The sequence below is a fragment of the Elephas maximus genome, chromosome 2 (assembly GCF_024166365.1).
Source record: "Elephas maximus indicus isolate mEleMax1 chromosome 2, mEleMax1 primary haplotype, whole genome shotgun sequence".
Classification (NCBI taxonomy): Eukaryota; Metazoa; Chordata; class Mammalia; order Proboscidea; family Elephantidae; genus Elephas; species Elephas maximus.
This window is the reverse complement of record NC_064820.1, coordinates 129,961,544-129,982,355: the sequence shown is the minus strand read 5'-3', so window position 1 is coordinate 129,982,355 and position 20,812 is coordinate 129,961,544. Positions and strand designations below refer to the sequence as shown.

At 39.2% G+C, this 20,812-nt stretch overlaps 1 protein-coding gene across 2 annotated transcripts in view; it reads left to right on the top strand.

Annotated features, from left to right (window-relative positions):
* Window positions 1-20,812, top strand: part of CCDC192 (coiled-coil domain containing 192) — a 234,639-nt gene that overhangs the window by 70,419 nt on the left and 143,408 nt on the right. For both annotated transcript variants that reach the window (XM_049873260.1, XM_049873251.1), the window contains one exon: window positions 39-95. In XM_049873260.1, coding sequence (XP_049729217.1) covers window positions 39-95 — 57 coding nt within the window. The remainder of the gene's footprint in view (window positions 1-38; window positions 96-20,812) is intronic.

Sequence of the window (20,812 nt, the reverse complement as noted above, 5' to 3'; positions counted from 1 at the left end):
AGTTATGTACTTTTTCCCCCTACTTTTTCACTTTTCAGTGCATTGAGAAATTACAAGCTGAAGTGAAAGCATCCCAGGAACAGCTTATAGCCCACGTAAGTGTTTCCTTCTTTCTCATCCTTTTATTTATATTATTGCCATTCTAGTGAGAGGTGTCTGCTAGAAACCAAATCATAAGATTTAGAATCTATACTTCTACAGATTGTACAGAGTTGCTTTCCGTAGCTAGAATTCTGATTTATGCTGATGATAAAAATTACAAAAGTGAGATGTTCTCCATAACTAGATGGTTTAATCAGGTACCATCAGGGAAAGAGAACTGAAAGCTAAGGGTAGAAAAACAAGGAAACCAGGCTAACTTAGTGAGTGGATAAAAGTGGAGAGTTGCAGCATTTGTAGACTCAGAATATAGATTTAGAACAGTGCTTCTCAAAGTGTACGTAAGGATCACCTGGAAATTCTTCTTAAATTGTCCAAACATCCTGTTTCCTGAATGCCTGGGAGGGGGCCTAATAATTTGCATTTCTAGGTGATATTAGATCCAGGATTGTGCGGATGCCAGTAGTTTTTGGACTGCGGTTTGAGCAGTACTGTTTTGTAGTTAAGAATCTGCAAGTGACTTTATAAAGCAGCTAGAGTACATAATTGCCCATGTTCTGCTACAAGGGCTCCCTGAGGGATACCCTGTGCATTTCTAGGGTAAATTTCATTTACACTTTAGCCTTTTTTTTTTTTTTTAGTAATCCGTCATTGCTCAGAGAACAACTAATGAACATTTTCCGTCACAATACCCGTGTGTCTTCATGCTCATAATCCAGTCTTCCTGCCACTGTTCCTGTCCAAGAACCTAAACAACCCCCACACCTCAAGCCTTTTAGTCATCTCTTCCATCTACATCTAGGTGCCACAAGATTAGCCAGATTAAGAACACTGTCAGTCCTGTTACATGGCCAATCTTAACAACATCAGGCTTCTCAGGCAGATCTGAGACCTAAAAGGCTGTAGTCGAGAAAACTTGCAGAAAAGACTGTGCGAAATAGTAAATGCGCTGACCACCCCTTTGGGGTTTGAAATGAGCTGACCTGGACAAGGTCTTGGTAATCTCTTCGCTGCAATGCTGAGGAAAGAGAAAAACTAATCTGTAGTGGCAGGTGCCATAGCTTTTGACCCTAAATTCAGACTCGTTTTTGACCTTGCATCCTGAATTGACCAATAAGAAAAATGACCAAGGCCTGTATTTGTGACCTTGTGATATATTCAGACAGAAGTACATCTCATTAGCCCAGTATCCTGTCACAAACACATCTCCCCTAGCCTACCTGAGGGTACCATATAGTGACTATTGTCAGAGGATGTCCCCTCATGCCAGGTTGACATCTTCAGCCACACATGGCAGGGGTTCTTAGCTCAGAATTTTTTAAGAACAGGTGTATTTACTGTGTTTCTGATATTAGCTTGTGGTGTCTTTTCACGAAAAACTGGTTAAAAAAACAGAGTCACAGGTACTTTAGGAAAATTCCTGTTGTGTCTTCTTCCATGCTTTGTTTCTACGGATTCATGTCCTGTATCATGTTGTTCCTGTCTCAGACTTGTCTGATCTGGGGTTGCTTCTTTGTATTAGAATATTAATACCAATGGCCAAGACTCTCATCATGTGTAATTGTTCAGTGTTCAGGTTCAGATGTTACATGTCCAGGTATAATCATCAAGGTTTTGCTTCAACTCCTTAAGAAAAAATAAAGTAAAAATAATATGAATAACAGTGTTTATTACTCTTATGTGTCTAGTGTGTGGTACGTGCTATATATATAAATATATATGTTAATCTCAGTATAACCTAACAAGGTGGGCATTATTTTTCAGATGAGAAAACTGAGTCATAAAGACGTTAAATCACCACGATCACACATCTCACTCTAAAACCCTTGCTTTTTTTTTTTTTTAATCACAACCTGCTGCTTCCCTGAATTGTATTCTCTACAGGCCATTTGTGGTGTCAAAATGGTATTTATAAAGGTTTTATCTTCAATCTCCTTCTATCTCTCAATTTGCTCTTAGTGAGTCGTCATTCATAATGCTTCAACTCTCACTTCCATTCAGATAAACAGTGTCCTCCATGCCCACCAAGTTCTTGCTTTCTTAATCATCTCCTGATTACAGCCCTGATGCTTTAATGGCATTTCTTAAAACATTCCTGGGCGGGGGGTGGGAAACATTCTATAGAATTCTAATAGGCATTCTGAAAGGAAAAAAAAAAAAAAAGAAGTAGGGAGGAGGGATAGGAAACAAAGTTAAGTTAAACAGGTTTATTTACTGCAGGACTTACTAGTGTATAACCAATTTCCAAGAAATGGCTGTAGTATGTCACTTTCCAAGGGTACTTGACCATGCATTGTGCTTTACAGCACACATGTTTGAAGACTGTGGCCATATCGCATAAAGTCAAAGCACTGTACTTGCTAAATGTGACCTGAATATCTTGCTGACACCTCAGCTCAGTGTATATAGAAAGTCAATTTTAGCATTTTTCTATTCCTATTTCTCAAGTATGTTCCTCTGTGTGTATTCCACAGCCATGGCGGATACACACTACCATTATTTATTCTAGATGTAGACTGTAAAAAAAAAAAAAAAAAAGCTGTTTTTAAATCCTAGCCCCCCCCCCCCCCCCCACAGCTCCATCAGCATCCCGTTAGTTGTCAGGCCCTGAGTACATTTCTATAAGTCATCACTTGCCATTTCTTTAAGTCATTCCATGCCCATTGCCACTTTCCTAGTTCTTTCTTAAAAAAAAAAAAAATTTTTTTTACCATCTTATATTTAGCTATTGTGACTGACCCCAGATTATTAGCATATGTTGGTTTACAACTTTCCCAACACAAAGTAGCCTGCTTGGCTTTGACACCAAGCCCTGTTTGCAGAGTAGACAAAGAATTAAAACCATGTGTAAAGATTTGTGGGTAGAGACAGAAAACCAAACAGAGCCAAAAGATAACTTTCTCAAGGAGGATGTAACTGATAGTGGTGGCAGAGAAGAGAAAGCAGATCAAGGGACAAAAATATCGGGAATGGAACACAGCAAGTTGGGAGTGAGGATTTTTCTGGAATAGGAGATTGTAAGGCATCTGGGTGTTTGGGGAGGGTACTGAAGATTAAGAAATGATAAGGAGTACTAATAAAAATTGCCCCTTAGCATGTACTTGAAACTCTAGTGTTTGAGAAAGTCATGAGTAAAATTTGGAGTTCATGTTTGGGCTGTAACACTGCTCTAGGACTTGGCCTTGGTAGTGGTCTCCTGCGTGTCCTGCTTTCAGCCTGAGTGAGGGCACAGTCCTTACCCTAATCTCCTTCTTCTCCCTCTTCCCCACCACTCTGCCTCATACTTGAGTAGACTAGTAAAATGGAGCTGCTTGTCTTTCTTTATACCTCCTATCTTAGTCATCTAGTGCTGCCATAACAGGATTACCACAAGTGGAAGGTTTTAACAAAGAGAAATTTATTCTCTCACAGCCTAGTAGGTTTCAAGTCCAAACTCAGGGCACCAGCTCCAGGGGAAGGCTGTCTCTCTCTGTTGGCTCTGGAGGAAGGTCCTTGTCCTCAATCTGCCCATGGTTGAGGAGCTTCTCAGGTACAGGGACCCTGGGTTCAAAGGATGTGCTCTGCTGCCCCATGCTGCTTTCTTGGTGGTATGAGATCCCCAACTCTTTACTTGCTTCCCTTTCCTTCTATCTCGTGAAAGGCAAAAGGTGGTGCAGGCCACACCCCAGAGAAACTTCCTTTACCTTGGATCAGGGAGGTGACCTGAGTGAGAGTGGTGTTACAATCCCACCCTAATCCTCTCGATGCAAAATTACAATTGCAAAATGGAGGACAGCAACACATGGCTAACCAAGTTGATGCACACATTTTTGGGAGGATATAATTCAATCCATGACACCTCCATTGCCATGTGTTGCCTCTGTAACTGTGCTCACGCTATTCTCTTGGCCTGGAATGTCCTTCCCTCTCCCCTCCATCCAAATAGCTCTCACTGCTCCTGCAGAACTCAAAGCAGGGATCAACTACTTCCTTAATCATCAGATTAGGTAAAATGCCCCTTCCCTGGGCTCCTGTATATACATGTATCTTAATTAGCTCAATATGCTACATGCTATTGACATTATCTGTTTATACATTGGTCTCCCCACTACACTCTAAGGTCATTGAGAGCAGTGCTAAGATTGTCTGTGTATCTACTATATCAAGTTCTGTACTGGGGACTTGGTAGCCGCTCAATAAACTGTGCTGAATTGAATTTTGCTCTGATCATGTCATTTCCACAATTCCAAAGCATTAAGTAAGACAACGATTGCCCATTATTCCAGAATAAAGTTCAACCACCTGAGCATGGCATTTATTACATTAAAAATGAGGGCCTGATCTTTCTTTCTGCCTTTTCTCAGCCATATGTCTGTGATCCCCCTGCCTCCAAGTACGCATGTATTCCTGTCCTAGAGGCTCTCCTCACAGTTTTTTTTTTTTTTCTGCCACTTGCAATACCTGCTCCCACCATTGTGTTTCTCAAGTTTTTCTCATTCTTCATCAAGATTGTTCCTTCCAAGAGTTTTTCCCTGAACCCAGAAGTAATCTCCCCTTCCTTGGTATTTTCATAGCCCTTCCTGTACCACTTTTCTGTCACTGTCACATTATGCCACACAATATAGTTATTTAATGTGTTCTCTCTTCTCCAAGACTGTGAGCCACTGGAGAATAGGTAGCAAGTCTGCTCATCTTTATGTTTCCTGCATTGTCTGTCTCAGTGCCTTGTGCAAATTTCATTTGATTGAATTGTTAAAATGGCTAAATTAAAAAATACAGTTTTTTTGGCATTCATAGGGGACATACCTTAGATCTCTGGGAAAATCACTGTATCAAAGATTGTATTCCTTAAAGATGCCAGTTACATAAGGTATTATATTAATTTGAGGCTGAAGCTTTCAAGGAATAACACGCTAGGACAAAAGGCATGGATCTCTTAGGGTGGAAATAGAAGGGAAAAATAATGGAGAAAGTCGTATTTTTCAGATGAACTAAGAAGGCAGTCTAAAGGAAACTATCATCTTAGCATGAAAATTAACAACCTAGGATCCAACGAGTTCACTGCTTCACAACCCCATAGTTGAATTGTATTACCGCATAACTAAATTGATAGCTATGAAATGGAGAGGAGATACAAGCCTTGACATTTTGGAGGGAGTTGTCCTCTGACAATATTTTCAAGATAAAAATGTCATCTCATTAACTTTCCTTACTAGTCACAGCTTATGCTTTAAAAAAGATTATAAAAAGTTGCCCCTCCTAAATGCACATGTGGGCACCCAGGCTGAGCCACCCACAGGGCTAATCTGCCCCTGGGCATTTTAATCACTCCCTCCCATGTGATTACTTATCTTCTTAGAGACCTACACAGAATGAAACAAATATTTGAAGTGATTGCTTATAATCACTTAAAAATAATTGTTATTTCTAGGGCAATTTGAGTCAGGACTATGTACCTTAAGGAAAAAAAGTGTTTTTAGAACAATGTCTTCTAAATTGTAGAATATACTTCTTGTCTATTTTTAGCATTTGAGGATCTAAATATCCTGCCCCATCCATCCACTGAATCATTGGTGATTTAATTATTTACAGCAGTCCAAAGATTTACCTCTCCCCACACCTCCATCCCAATGGACATCTCATCTCTTGATGTCTAGCTATTTCCAAGACCCTACCAGGGCCAAAATTTCTCTAATATCTTAAAGGATTACTTCAAAAGTAGAAACCCGGGTGGCTGGATGGTAGATGTTGTTATTTTCTGTACTGACCTGTATGTTTGAAATATTTCATAATAAACTAATGTTGTTGTTCTTAAGTGCCATCAAGTCAACTTCGACTCATAGTGATCCAATGAGACAAAGTAGAACTGCCCCATAGGGTTTTCTAGGCGGTAATCTTTATGGCAGCAGATCGACAGGTCTTTGTCCCACAGAGCCACTGGGTGGGTTCAAACCACCAACTTTTCAGTTAGCAGCTGAGCTGCTTAACCATTGTACCACCAGGGCTCAATAAACTAATAAGTTAAAAATATCCAAAAAAAAATCCAGAAGAAGGAACCCTTTAAATGAATTATACAGCATGTTTCAAGATGCAGGATAGATAAGTGTGTCTTGAAATCAGAAGCTCCCAGGAACTGTGGTTAACCCTAGTTCCTGAAGACACACTTAGATCCAGAAGCAATAGTCTTGAAGCTCAAGGTCAGGAGTAGGACTCTGGAGGACCTACCATAGACACCTGTGGCATGATTTTCTGAAAGACTCGGTGTAACTTCTTCCTTTCCTTCTCTAAAGAAGCTATAATTTGCCATTCCATTTCCTAAACTAAGAATCTACAAGGGCCTACAGTTTAGATCAAGTGCAGGCTGTAACCTCTCAGAATTCTAGACCCCCCACTAATTGTTTTTTAAGGACACAGGCTGCTTTTTGTTATTTTGTATTTTGTTTTTGGAAGCCTAAGCATCCATTATTTTTTTTTTTAAGCATCCATTATAGGGTCCCTATTTTTATGAGTTGGAATTGACTTGAAGGCAATGGGTTTGGCTTTTGGTAAACATCCATTAACACACCTTTGGCAACACTACCTGATAGCTTTTTGGGTTGTATCTCTCCCATTGTGTGCAGTCTTGGAGGGGCTGGTATTCAAAGTATTCCATCAACTAAGAGCTGGAGAGTGGGCATGTGCTCTAAACCAACTGGACTCTTTCCCCCAGGGACTCTGAATATTAAATCAGGTGAAGCAAGAAAGGAAAAAGAGTTGGAGCCAATGCATTCTGTCCGTGAAGCCCAGATATTATGGTGAAGGAGTTTGTGCAGCGTGGACCAGAACTGCCCCAGGTCTTGTTTGTTTCTGAGTTCAGCTCCTATCAAGTCCCAATAGCTTGACAATAAATTCCTGTTTTCTTTAAGCTAGTCAGATCAGATTCAGTTGTTTACAACTGAGAAATTCTAGTTCCTCCACTGTTCACGGAGTTCTCAAAGCACAGCCCCTGGACCAGCAGCATTACCATCATCTGGGACTTGTTTAAAACGCAAGTTTTAAGACCTTATCCCATATTGACCGAAACAGAAACTCTAGAAGGTAGAACTTAGGAGTATATGTTTTTAAAAGTCTTCAAGGTGATTCTGATGATGACTAACATTGAGAAGAAAAAAAAAAAACATTGAGAAGCACTGTCCTAATAAGCTAATAAGCCTCCCCACCCCACACCCCGCCCCCACCACTTTCCAGCATAGACCCTCTGTTCTCACAGAATCACTGTGCTTGGCCAGCATCGCACTTATGGTATGCCAGCCTCTCTGGCCCTAATGCTCCTGTTTCTGGGGAGTATCTCCAGGCCTGATTCTTAGCACAGCAATCGGGATTACGGCACAGGGTACATGTTTATGAAACTGTTAAGTTAAATGGGGATGATCTTCCTACCCTTCCTCTCTAAATCCCACACATTTGCCTATGTGCTCTAGAAGTATCATTTCATTCCTGAAGCTTGTTGTGAATAATTCTACTGTAAAGTGAAAGTTATGAATAACACCTTAGAGTCATATAACAATTTACAATTTCCTAAGTTCTTCCACTCACACTATTGTTGTTGTTTTTGTTGTTAGGTGCCGTCAAGTCAGTTCTGACTCATAGTGACCCTATGCACAACAGAACGAAACACTGCCCAGTCATAAGCCATCCTTAAAATCGTTGTTATGCTTGAGCTCATTGTTGCAGCCACTGTGTCAATCCACCTCGTTGAGGGTCTTCCTCTTTTCCGCTGACCCTGTACTCTGCCAAGCATCATGTCCTTCTTCAGGGACTGATCCCTTCTGACAACATGTCCAAAGAATGTAAGATGCAGTCTCCCCATCCTTGCCCCTAAGGAGCATTCTGGCCGCACTTCTTCCAAGACAGATTTGTTCATTCTTTTGGCAGTCTGTGGTATATTCGATATTCTTTGCCAATACCACAATTCAAAGGCGTCAGTTCTTCTTTGGTCTTCCTTATTCATTGTCCAGCTTTCACATGCATATGATGTGGTTGAAAATACCATGGCTTGGGTCAGGCGCACCTTAATATTCAAGGTGACATGTTTGCTCTTCAACACTTTGAAGAGGTCTTTTGCAGCAGATTTACGCAATGCAATGCATCTTTTGATTTCTTGACTGCTGCTTCCATGGCTCTTGATTGTGGATCCAAGTAAAATGAAATCCTTGACAACGTCAATCTTTTCTCCTTTTATCATGATGTTGCTCATTGGTCCAGTTGTGAGGATTTTTGTTTTCTTTATGTTGAGGTGTAATCCATACTGAAGGCTGTGGCCTTTGATCTTCATTAGTAAGTACTTCAAGTCCTCTGCACTTTCAGTAAGCAAGGTTGTGTCATCTGCATAACACAGGTTGTTAATGAGTCTTCCTCCAATCCTGATGCCCCATTCTTCTTCATATAGTCCAGCTTCTCGGATTATCTGTTCAGCATACAGATTAAATAGGTATGATGAAAAAATACATCCCTGACGCACAACTTTCCTGGCTTTAAACCAATCAGTATCCCCTTGTTCTGTCCGAACAGGTGCCTCTTGATCTATGTAAAGGTTCCTCATGAGCACAATTAAGTGTTCTGGAATTCCCATTCTTTGCAGTGTTATCCATAGTTTGTTATGATCCACACAGTCAAATGCCTTTGCATAGTCAATAAAACACAGGTAAACATCCTTCTGGTATTCTCCGCTTTCAGCCAGGATCCATCTGACATCAGCAGTGATATCCCTGGTTCCACATCCTCTTCTGAAACCAGCCTGAATTTCTGGCAGCTCCCTGTTGATATACTGCTACAGTTGTTTTTGAATGATCTTCAGCAAAATTTTGCTTGCGTGTGATATTAATGATATTGTTCTATAATTTCCACATTGGGTTGGATCACCTTTCTTGGGAATAGGCATAAATATGGATCTCTTCCAGTCAGTTGGCCAGGAAGCTGTCTTCCATATTTCTTGGCATAGACGAGTGAGCACCTCCAGCACTGCATGTGTTTGTTGAAACATCTCAATTGATATTCCATCAATTTCTGAAGCCTTGTTTTTTGCCAGTGCCTTCAGAGCAGCTTGGACTTCTTCCTTCAGTACCATCGGTTCCTGATCATATGCCACCTCTTGAAATGGTTGAATATCGACTAATTCTTTTTGGTATAATGACACTGTGTATTCCTTCCATCTTCTTTTGATGCTTCCTGTGTCATTTAATATTTTCCCCATAGAATCCTTCACTATTGCAACTCAAGGCTTGAGTTTTTTCTTCAGTTCTTTCAGCTTGAGAAACACCGAGTGTGTTCTTACCTTTTGGTTTTCCATTTCCAGCTCTTTGCACATGTCATTGTAATACTTTACTTTGTCTTCTCGAGCCGCCCTTTGAAATCTTCTGTTCAGTTCTTTTACTTCATCAATTCTTCCTTTTGCTTTAGCTGCTCGACTTTCGAGAGCAAGTTTCAGAGTCTCCTCTGACATCCATCTTGGTCTTTTCTTTCTTTCCTGTCTTTTCAGTGACCTATTGTTTTCTTCATGATTGATGTCATTCCACAACTCGTCTGGTCTTCGGTCACTAATGTTCAGTGCATCAAATCTGTTCTTCACATGGTCTCTAAATTCAGGTGGGATATACTCAAGGTCATATTTTGGCTCTCGTGGACTTGCTTTGATTTTCTTCAGTTTCAGCTTGAACTTGCATATGAGCAATTGATGGTCTGTTCCACAGTCGGCCCTTGGCCTTGTTCTGACTGATGATATTGAGCTTTTCCATCGTCTCTTTCCACAGATGTAGTCAATTTGATTTCTGTGTGTTTCACCTGGTGAGGTCCATGTGTGTATAGTTGCCGTTTATGTTGGTGAAAGAAGGTATTTGCAATGAAGAAGTCGTTGGTCTTGCAAAATTCTATCATTCGATCTCCGGCATTGTTTCTATCACCAATGCCATATTTTCAAACTACTGATCCTTCTTCTTTGTTTCCAACTTTCACATTTCAATCGCCAGTAATTATCAATGCATCTCGATTGCATGTTCAATCAATTTCCGACTGTAGCAGCTGAGAAAAATCTTCTATTTCTTCATCTTTGGCCCTAGTGGTTGGTGCCTAAATTTGAATTATAGTCATATTAACTGGTTTTCCTTGTAGGCATATGGATATTATCCTGTCACTGACAGCATTGTACTTCAGGATAGATCTTGAAACTTTTTTTTGATGATGAATGCAACACCATTCCTCTTCGAGTTGTCATTCCCAGCATAGTAGATTATATGATTGTCCGATTCAAAATGGCCAATACCAGTCCATTTCAGCTCACTAATGCCTAGGATATCGATGTTTATGCAGTCCATTTCATTTTTGACGATTTCTGATTTTCCTAGATTCATACTTTGTATGTTCCAGGTTCCGATTATTAATGGATGTTTGCAGCTGTTTCTTCTCATTTTGAGTCGTGCCACATCAGCAAATGAAGGTCCTGAAAGCTTTACTCCATCCACATCATTAAAGTCGACTCTACTTTGAGGAGGCAGCTCTTCCCCAGTCATCTTTTGAGTGCCTTCCAACTTGGGGGGCTGATCTTCCAGCACTATATCAGACAATGTTCTGCTGCTGTTCATAAGATTTTCACTGGCTAAGGCTTTTCAGAAGTAGGCTACCGGGTCCTTTTTTCTAGTCTGTCTTAGTCTGGAAGCTCAGCTGAAACCTGTCCTCCATGGGTGACCCTGCTGGTATCTGAATACTGGTGGCATAGCTTCCAGCATCACAGCAACACACAAGCCCCCACAGTATGACAAACTGACAGACACGTGGGGTACTCACACTATGCCATTTATTTTTTGCAACTTTCCTGTGAGGCAGGTATTATTCCTCCTCTAGCAGATAAAGAAAGTAAGAGTCAGAGACACTAAGTACCCTGCCCTAAACACATAGCTAGTTTGAGGCAAAGCAAAGCAGAAGACAGGATGTTCTGACTCTAGGTCCACTGTTTCTTTCATTTCAGAATTTTTTGCTTCCTATATATTCCAATACATATATACCAGCTGTGTCAATAAGTTAATTTCTATGATCTTTTAACTTTATTGTATTCAACAGACTCCATGATGGAGTTAATTATCCGGAGAGACTTTGGCAGTGGATCTAATAAAGCCCTACCTGGAGCCAACAAGGAATAGGAAAATTCCTTCCGTGTGGGCCATTCTTTTAGAACCAGATGTATTAATTACAATGGAAAATTCCTCAGTGACTATGAATAGAACCAGGTTGTACTAAATGGTAGCATGTGGCATAAATGTCAGGAATGTTTTTATCACATTTGTTGGTTACATTATAATTAACCTATCTCTGCATCCTACCTTCTTTTTGATTATCTGGACCAAATGATTGTTCACTCCCACATTTAACCTTTCATGTAGTTATTCCATGGGTCATCTTCCACACGTTCAATCTGGAAAAGTTAGAAATCGGAGAAGAATTACGCAGGCTCCTAAATCCCCTTGGTGAGTGTTGCTGTCAAACTTCCCCTCGAGTCAGAAGGGGAGGGGGCATAAGCTCTCACTTCACCCTAGCAGGTTGCTTATAACCTAGAGACAGTAATCTCTGAAAATGGTGATCCATTTAAACAGATCCTGCCCAGTAAGGCATGACTAAACAGCTATTCTGCAGCGTGTGGAAGAGGCAATATTCAAAATAAAAATTTGGAGGCCTCACCAAGGATCTTATTTAGTTAAACTCATCTTTTTTTTTTTACCTCAAAAAACCAAGGCACAATAACTTGCTGTGGGAACATTTAGTGAGGGTAAATTGAGGGGCCTGGACCAAAGGTATGAGTTGGCCAGTTAAATCATGTAAGCCTGGCCTCTGGCTGACACCCAGGAGGCTCATTTTCCTTTCTCTGACAAAATATGAGTTTCTTATTTCAGATAGATGATGAATAAGTTTACGCTGAACAAAGCACCCAAGGACGATTCCTGCCACCGCAGCTGCTTAAGAACCATTGCGTGTGTCTGACCTTTGTTTTGCCACCCACCTGGACACAGCGTGTAATATATTTTATAAATATCTGTTAACTTACTATGTGGCTTAGTTATCTAGTGCTGCTGTAACAGAAATACCACAAGTGGACAGCTCTAACAAAGAGAAATTTATTTCCTCACAGTAAAGTAGGCTAAAAGTCCAAATTCAGGGTTTCAGCTCCGGGGGAAGGCTTTTTTTCTCTGTTGGCTCTGGTGGAAGGTCCTTATCCCCAGTCTTCCCCTGGTCGAGGAGCTTCATAGGTTTAGGGACCCTGTGTCCAAAGGATGCACTCTGCTCCTGATGCTGCTTTCTTGGTGCTATGAGGTCTTCCTATCTCTCTGCTGGCATCTTTCCTTTATATCTCAAGAAACCGCCTCAAGACACAATCCAATCTTGTAGATTGAGTCCTGCCTCACTAACACAACTGCTGCCTATCCTCCCTCATTAACATCATAGAGGTAAGATTTACAGTATGTATGAAATTCACACAATACCGGGAATCATGGCCCAGCCAAACTGATACACACATTTTTGGGGGGACATAATTCAATCCATGACACTATGCGTTTCTTCAAAAATGTATTTTAACACCTTACATGACAAGCTTGAACTCCTTACACCAACATCCTATAAAAGAAATATACAAGTTTAGAAGTCCGAATATCATAATACAGATTGCTGTTATAATCTCAACCACCTTGTAGAAAAATCAGTTGGGAATAATGTAGGTTTACATGCAACTTTTTTCCTCTTTCTATCCTGAGCTACATTAATCTACCTAAATTTCCAGCCATTAATGCTCATATGGCACTCACTCTATACTATTATAAGAATCTAATAGGAGTCTTATTTTTAGTCTTTGTTTTCTTAATAACTTAAATAGCTTTAAGATGAATGAGAGGCATACCCTTCCATTATAGAGAACAGAGAGATAAGCTGCTGATCTAATGAATCATGAAGGGGTTTTAAAAGGCTTCTGATCCCACTACCTAACTGCTGCCAGAGTGATGGAGTTAGTGCATGATCTTGAGAAGGTTACTTAGCTTCTCTGTTCCTCTTTTATGGAAAGAAGGTAACAATGTTACTTAGCCTCATGGGAGTTTTTGAAAGGCGCATAGAGTTGTGAAGTGAGATAATACACAAGAAGCAGCTAGCAAAGTGCCCGGTGTATACAAAGTGTTCAATAAATTTATTAATAGTTATCCCAAAATGTAATTATCTTTTGTAGTAACTTCCAAAACTTTTACAGGTTGTAGTAAATAATCCTAAAGAATGTCACCTCACATATTAGCTGCCAGCTCATTTTATAGGGGATACTGGGAAGTTAATTGGTCAAAGACCCAAAATTACTTTCTAAGAAGAATCTTGTCCTTTCCTGTCAGTACTTCCTCAGCTCATTTCTTCCCTCAATGAACGTCTTCTTAAGCCTCTCAGAGAACTATCTCCTTGTAATGTAGTAGTCTGTTCCTTTGTTTTTACCCTTTAGTAGATAATAAGCTTCTCGAGGGTAGACCTGGGTTTAGTTCACTTTGTCTGCCACGTAGTGTTGTTGTTAGTTGCCATGGAGTCAGTTCTGACTAATGGTGACCTTGTGTGCAGAGTAGAACTGCTCTATATGATTTTCAAGGCTGTGACTTTTCAGTAGATTGCCAGGCCTGTTTCTTAGGGACCTCCCAGTAGATTCGAACTACTAACCTTTTGGCTAGTAGTGGAATGCTTTACCTTTTGTACTACCCCAGGATTCCCCACATAGTAGCTTCTCAGTAAGTTTTCTTGAGTGAATGAGTCAATGAATGAGTTAGTGTATGAGTGAAGATAGGCAACCTTTTAATTCGCACAGTATCTTTGTGAATCCCCACAAATTTCAAAAGAGATTGCCAATTCTAACCCCAGCCCAGCTGACCATTTCTACCAGGAGTATAATCTTGAGCTTGAATGAAAGGAAGTACATAATGGAGTACCTAAAATATAGTCCATTTTTACTTTCACACAGATAGCCTAAAAAATCTTCTTCCAAATTAAGTGAGACCAACAAAGAGTCCCATTCCTAGGCTGGATCAAGTTGTCCTAGAATTGCTTTTATCTGGCAGTGTGGTTGGACATGATGCTAATGGCTTAGTCTGGGCAGATTTTGTAAGAAAATATCCTATGAAGCTTATCAGTGTGTTTACTATCAGATTATTACTAAGGACATTTATTATTATATAAGATAGTATACCTTCCTGAAGAACCATAGGACACGTTACTTTCTCTGCACCAAGAATTATGGTGCTTCCACTGAGCACTGGGCTTGCTTTTACTCTACTCTGCTTTTATAAATGATTATTTCAGCTACCAGAAAGGCTAGAGCAACTTTGTGCCTCTATCAAGTGAGTATACAGGGTATCATGCATGAATTGTGTGAATCAACCTTCCCACTTTTATCTTAATTTCCCTTTGCCTCATCTTTCAAATCCTTATTTTAGTAACTTCTAATTTAATATGTTTACTTTTTCAAGCTACACTAAATCCTTTCTGAAATGTGACATTGACCAAATCAATGAATTCATGATGGAAGTAATTAGACTGACTCCATAAACAGCCCTGAGCATTTTTTCCAGAGTTAGTTCCGTAGACTGTAGATTCAGTCGTGTAAGTCTCTTGCTTAAAAACTTCAGTGGCAAAAGCAGGGAACCTGACAGACATTTGTACACCAACATTCATTGTAGCATTATTCACAATAGCCAAAAGGTGGAAACAACCCAAGCATCCATCAACAGATGACTGGATAAACAAAATGTGCTATATCCATAAAATGGAATTTTATTAAGACATAAAGAGAAATGAAGTTCCAATACATGCTATGACATGGATGAACCTTAAAAACATTATGCTAATTGAAATAAGCCAGACACAAAAGGACAACTACTGTATGATCTCACTTATATGAAATATCCAGAAAAATGCACAGAGAAAAAGCTTATTGGTGGTTACAAAGGGTAGGTGGGAGGGCGAAATGTGGGGTATTACTTAAGGTGCACTGAGTTTTTGTTAAGGATGATGAAAAATTTGGAAATGGAGAGTGGTGTTTGTTGCACAACATGGTGAACACAATATCACCAAATTGTACTTGTGAAAATGGTTAAAATGGCCAATGTTTTATTATATATTTCCCCACAATAAAAATTTAAAACAATATTACAGACCAATATCGCTCATGAATATAGGTGCAAAAATTCTCAACAAAATTCTAGCCAGTAGAATTCAGCCTTATATCAAAAAAGTAATACACCACAACCAAGTAGGATTCATACCAGGTATGCCAGGATGGTTCAACATTAGAAAATCAATCACATGATCATCTCAATCAGTACATAAAAGACACTTGGCAAAGTCCAACACCTATTCCTGATAAAAACTCTCAATAAAATAGGTATAGAAGGGATATTCCTCAACATAATATAGGGCATCTATACAAAACCACAGTCAACATCATTCTTACTGGAGAGGCTGAAAATATTCCCCTTGAAAACAGGAACAATACAAGGATGCCCTTTATCACCACTCCTATTTAATATTGTGATGGAAGTCCTAGCTACAGCAATAAGGCAAGAAAAAGAAATAAAAGGCATACAAATCAGTAATGAAGAAGTAAAACTGTCCCTATTTGTGGATGATATGATACTATACATAGAAAACCCAGAAGACTCCATAAGAAAACTACTGGAACTAATAGAAAGATTCGGGAGAGTAACAGGATACAAGATAAACATAAAAAAAAAATCAGTTACCAAAAAAGAATGATAAAAAGGAAATCACAAAAACAATACCATTTATCATAGCCCCTAAAAAAGTAAAATACTTAGGAATAAACCTAACAGTTGATGTAAAAGACCTGTACAAAGAAAACTACAAAGCAGTGTTGCAAGAAACCAAAAGAGATCTACATAAATGGGAAAACATACCATGCTTATGGATAGGTAGACTCAACATTGTGAAAATGACAGTTCTACCCAAAGCAATTTACAAATACAATGCAATCCCGATCCAAATACTAACAACAGTCTTTAAAGAGATGGAAAAAATAATCATTAAATTTATATGGAAAGGGAAGAAGCCCCAAATAAGTAAAGGACTATTGAAGAAAAAGAATAAAGTAGAAGGATTTGCACTACCTGACCTCAGAACCTACTACTCAGCTACAGTAGTCAAGACAGGCTGGTACTTGTACAACAACAGATACATTGATCAATGGGACAGAATTGAGAACCCAGATGTAAATCCATCCACCTATGGTCACCTGATCTTTGACAAGGGCCCAAAGTCCATCAAATGGGGAAATGACAGCCTTTTTAACAAATGGTGCTGGCAAAACTGGATGTCCATCTGCAAAAAAAAATGAAACGGGACCCATACCTCACACCATACACAAAAACTAATTCAAAATGGATCAAAGACCTAAATATAAAGCCAAAAACTATAAAGATCATAGAAGAAAAAACAGGATCAATGCTAGAGGCCTTAATATGTGGCATTAACAGGATACAAACCATAACTAACAAAACACAAACTCCAGAAGGTAAGCTAGATAACTGAGATCTTCTAAAAATTAAACACTTCTGCTCATCGAAAGGCTTCACTAAAAGTAAAAAGAGAACCTACAGACTAGGAAAATTTTTCTGGCTATGAAACTCTGACAAAGTTCAAATCTCTAAAATCTACAGGAAAATCCAACAACTCTATAACAAAAAGACAATCCAATTAAAAAATGGGCAAAGGAAATGAACAGACACTTCATCAAAGAAGACACTCAAGCAGCTAAAGGCACATGAGAAAATGCTCAAGATCACTAGCCATTAGAGAAATGCAAATCAAAACCACAATGAGATACCATCTCACCCCAGCTTTACTGGCACGAATAAAAAAAAAAAAAAAAAGAAAATAACAAATTTTGGAGAGGCCGAGGGGAGATTGGAACTCTTATGCACTGCTGGTGGGAATGCAAAATGGTATACCCATTTTGGAAAACTATATGGTGCTGCCTTAGAAAGCTAGAAATAGAAATACTGTATGATCCAGCAATTTCACTCCTAGGAATATAGCCTGGAGAAATAAGAGTCATCACACAAATAGACATATGCACAACCGTGTTCATTGCAGCACTGTTTACACTAGCAAAAAGATGGAAACAACCTAGATGCCCACCATCAGATGAATGGATAAACAATCACTAGTACATAAGCATAATGGAGGATGATGCAATGATAAAGAACAATGATGAATCTGGGAAGCATCTCACAACATGGATGAATCTGGAAGGCATCATGCTGAGTAAAATAAGTCAATCACAAAAGGACAAATGTTGTATGAGACCACTACTATAAAAATTCATGAAAAGGTTTACACACAAAAAGAAACAATCTTTGATGGTTACAAGGGAAGGGGGGGTGGGGATGGAAAAACACTGAATAGACAATAGATAAATGATAACTTTGGTGAAAGGTAAGACAGTACACAGTACTGGGGAAGCCAGCACAATTTGTACAAGGCAAGGTTAAGGAAGCTCCATAGATACATCCGAACTCCCTGAGGGCCTGAATTGCTGGGCTGAGGGCTGTGGGGACCATGATCTAGGGGAACATCTAGCTCAATTGGCATAACATAGTTTATAAAGAGAATGTGCTACATTCTACTTTGGTAAGTAGCATCTGGGGTCTTAAAAGCCTGTGAGCAGCCATCTAAGATACTCCACTGGTCTCACCCCTTCAGGAGCAAAGAAGAATGAAGAAAACTAAAGACACAAGGGAAAGATTAGTCCAAAGAAATAATAGACCACAACTACCTCGGCCTCCACTAGACTGAGTCCAGTTTGACCAAATGGTGCCCGGCTACCACCACTGACTACTCTGACAGAGATCACAATAAAGGGTGCAGGACAGAGCTGGAGAAAAATGTTGAACAAAATTCTAACTCACAAAAAAACCCAGACTTACTGGCCTGATAGAGACTAAAGAAATCCTGAGAGTGTGGCCTTCGCACACCCTTTTAGCTCAGTAATGAAGTCACTCCTGAGGTTCACCCTTCAGCCAGGGATTAGACAGGCCCATAAAACAAAACAAGACTACAGAGGCACACCAGCCCAGGGCAAGGACTAGAAAGCAGGAGGAGACAGGAAAACTGGTGACAGGGAACCGAAGGTTGAGAAGGGAGAGTGTTAACATGTCCTGGGGTTGTTAACCAATGTCATAAAGCAATATGTACACTAAATGTTTAATGAGAAGCTAGTTTGTTTTGTAAACCTTCACCTAAAGTACAATCAAAAAAAAATTTATTGGCCGTATATTGACTACAAAATAATAACTAACCCTTGACCATGGCAAGTAAGAACCTTGACCAGGTAGCTACTACTTTTACATTGACAGCTTTCCCTGCCACTACCAGTTGACCCCACAATGGAGCTGATATGAGAACTTCAGATTCACTAAGAATTCCTCTGGATTCAGACCTCCATGCCTTTGCAGAGTGGGCCCTGATGGACTTCACCTCTGAGGGACTGGCTCACCTTTCAACACCTGGTACACATCTCCTCCAGGTGTCAAGCCTTTCCTGACTTCTCATGCAGAACCTGCCCCTCCCTCTAGAGTGGTTCCATAGTACATACTATGGGTTTCTCTTTTAATCTTAATCCTACTCCATTAGTCTGAGTTCCCTAAGCTCTGGGACTTGATGTTATTAACACATGGCATAACTCTTGACACAAAGTAGGTATTCAGTAGACGCCTTGTTGAATAAATAGACAAATCAATGAGAAGGCATGTCTACCTGTATGTGCTGTGTCTGCCATTTAATGTTAACTTTTTAAAACCGGTAGAATGACAACAGTAAATTAAGCATGTCCCTCTAGTTTACAGAAAATTGCCCAGAAAAGATACCAAGAAATTCATTTACAATTTTATTGTATTTCAAAAGAAACAAAATCAAGTAAAAATTTACATCTCGAATAGGTATAGCCTACTGTTTTATGATTATTGAGCTGCAGCTGTTCTATTGATACAATTTTATACTGTTATTAGAAATTAACTATAATGTTTAATTTAGCCATATTTGTTTATTTAGCCTCTATTTAATTTCAAAAAGGATTTAGAGTGGCTTATATGAAATGTATATATTAAATAATAGGATTTTTAAAAGTATAAAAATAATCATAATTGAGAAAAATATATATTGACATAAAGTAGCAGTATCAGGAGAAAAAATGGAATATGCTTGTGTAAGCCATAACTTCCTATACAATGTGGTTGAAAAAGAAATATGACTTTGACCTTCCCAACAGCCATAGGCAAATGAAGGGAAAAAAATGATCAGATAAATAGTTCTTAACGTATTGGGGGAGAAAGATATTACCAATTTTTTCTAATGAGTTAATTTTGAAATGAAATTTTGTTAGATTTCGTACAGAGAATAATGAGACACAGTGGGAGGAAAAAAAAATTAACCTCAGACCTGCAAATGCAGTAATAGGTTTTATATGGCTACAATTTATATGGATATAATTTCCATCACCACCACTCATCTCTAAGTTTATTGTACTGTAGTGGCTTGTATGTTGCTTTGATGATGGAAGCTATGCCACCGGTATTTCAAATACCAGGAGGGTCACCCATGATGAACAGGTTTCAGCGGAGCTTCCAGACTAAGACAGACTAGGAAGAAGGACCTGGTGATCTACATACAAAAAAAATTGACCAGTGAAAACCTTATAAATAGCAATAGAACATTGTCTGGTATAGTGCCAGAAGATGAGCCCCTCAGGCTGGAAGGCATTCAAAATACGACTGAGGAAGTGTTGCCTCCTCAAGGTAGAGTTGACCTTAAGGATATGGTTGGAGTAAAGCTTTCAGGACCTTCATTTCCTGATGTGGCATGACTCAAAATGACAAAAGCAGCTGCAAATATCCATTAATAGCCAAAATGTAGAATGTATGAAGTATGAGTCTAAGAAAATTGGAAGTCATCAAAAATGAAATGGAACACACGAAGATAGATATCCGAGGCATTAGAAAGCTGTAATGGACTGGTATTGACCATTTTGAATAGATAATCTTATGGCCAACTATCCTGGGAATGACAAGTTGAAGAGGGATGTCATTGTCAAAAAGAACATTTCAAGATCTATCCTGAAGTATCCATACACCTACAAAGAAGACCAGTTAATACGACTATTACTCAAATTTTCACACCAATTACTAATGCCAAAGATGAAGAAATTGAAGATATTTACCATCTTCTGTAGTTTGAAACTGATCAAACATGCATTCAAGATACATTGATAATTACTGGTGATTAGAATTTGAAAGCTGGAAACAGAGAAGGACGGATAGTTGGAAACTATGACCTCTGTGATAGAAATGACTCTGGAGAGAGCATGATAGAATTTTGCAAGACCAATGACTTATTCATTGAAAATACCCTTTTTTCACCAACATAAACAGCGATTATATGCAGGAATCAAATTGACATCTGTAGAAAGAGACGATGGAGAAGCTCAATATCTTCATTCAGAAAAAGGTCAATGGCTGATTGTGGAACAGACCATCAGTTGCTTGTATGAAATTTCAGCTTGAAGCTGAAGAAAATTAAAACAAGTCCATGAGAGTAAAGTACAAACTTGAGTATATCCCACCTGAATTGGAGACCATCTCAAGAATAGACCTGATGCATTGAACACTAATGACTGAAGACC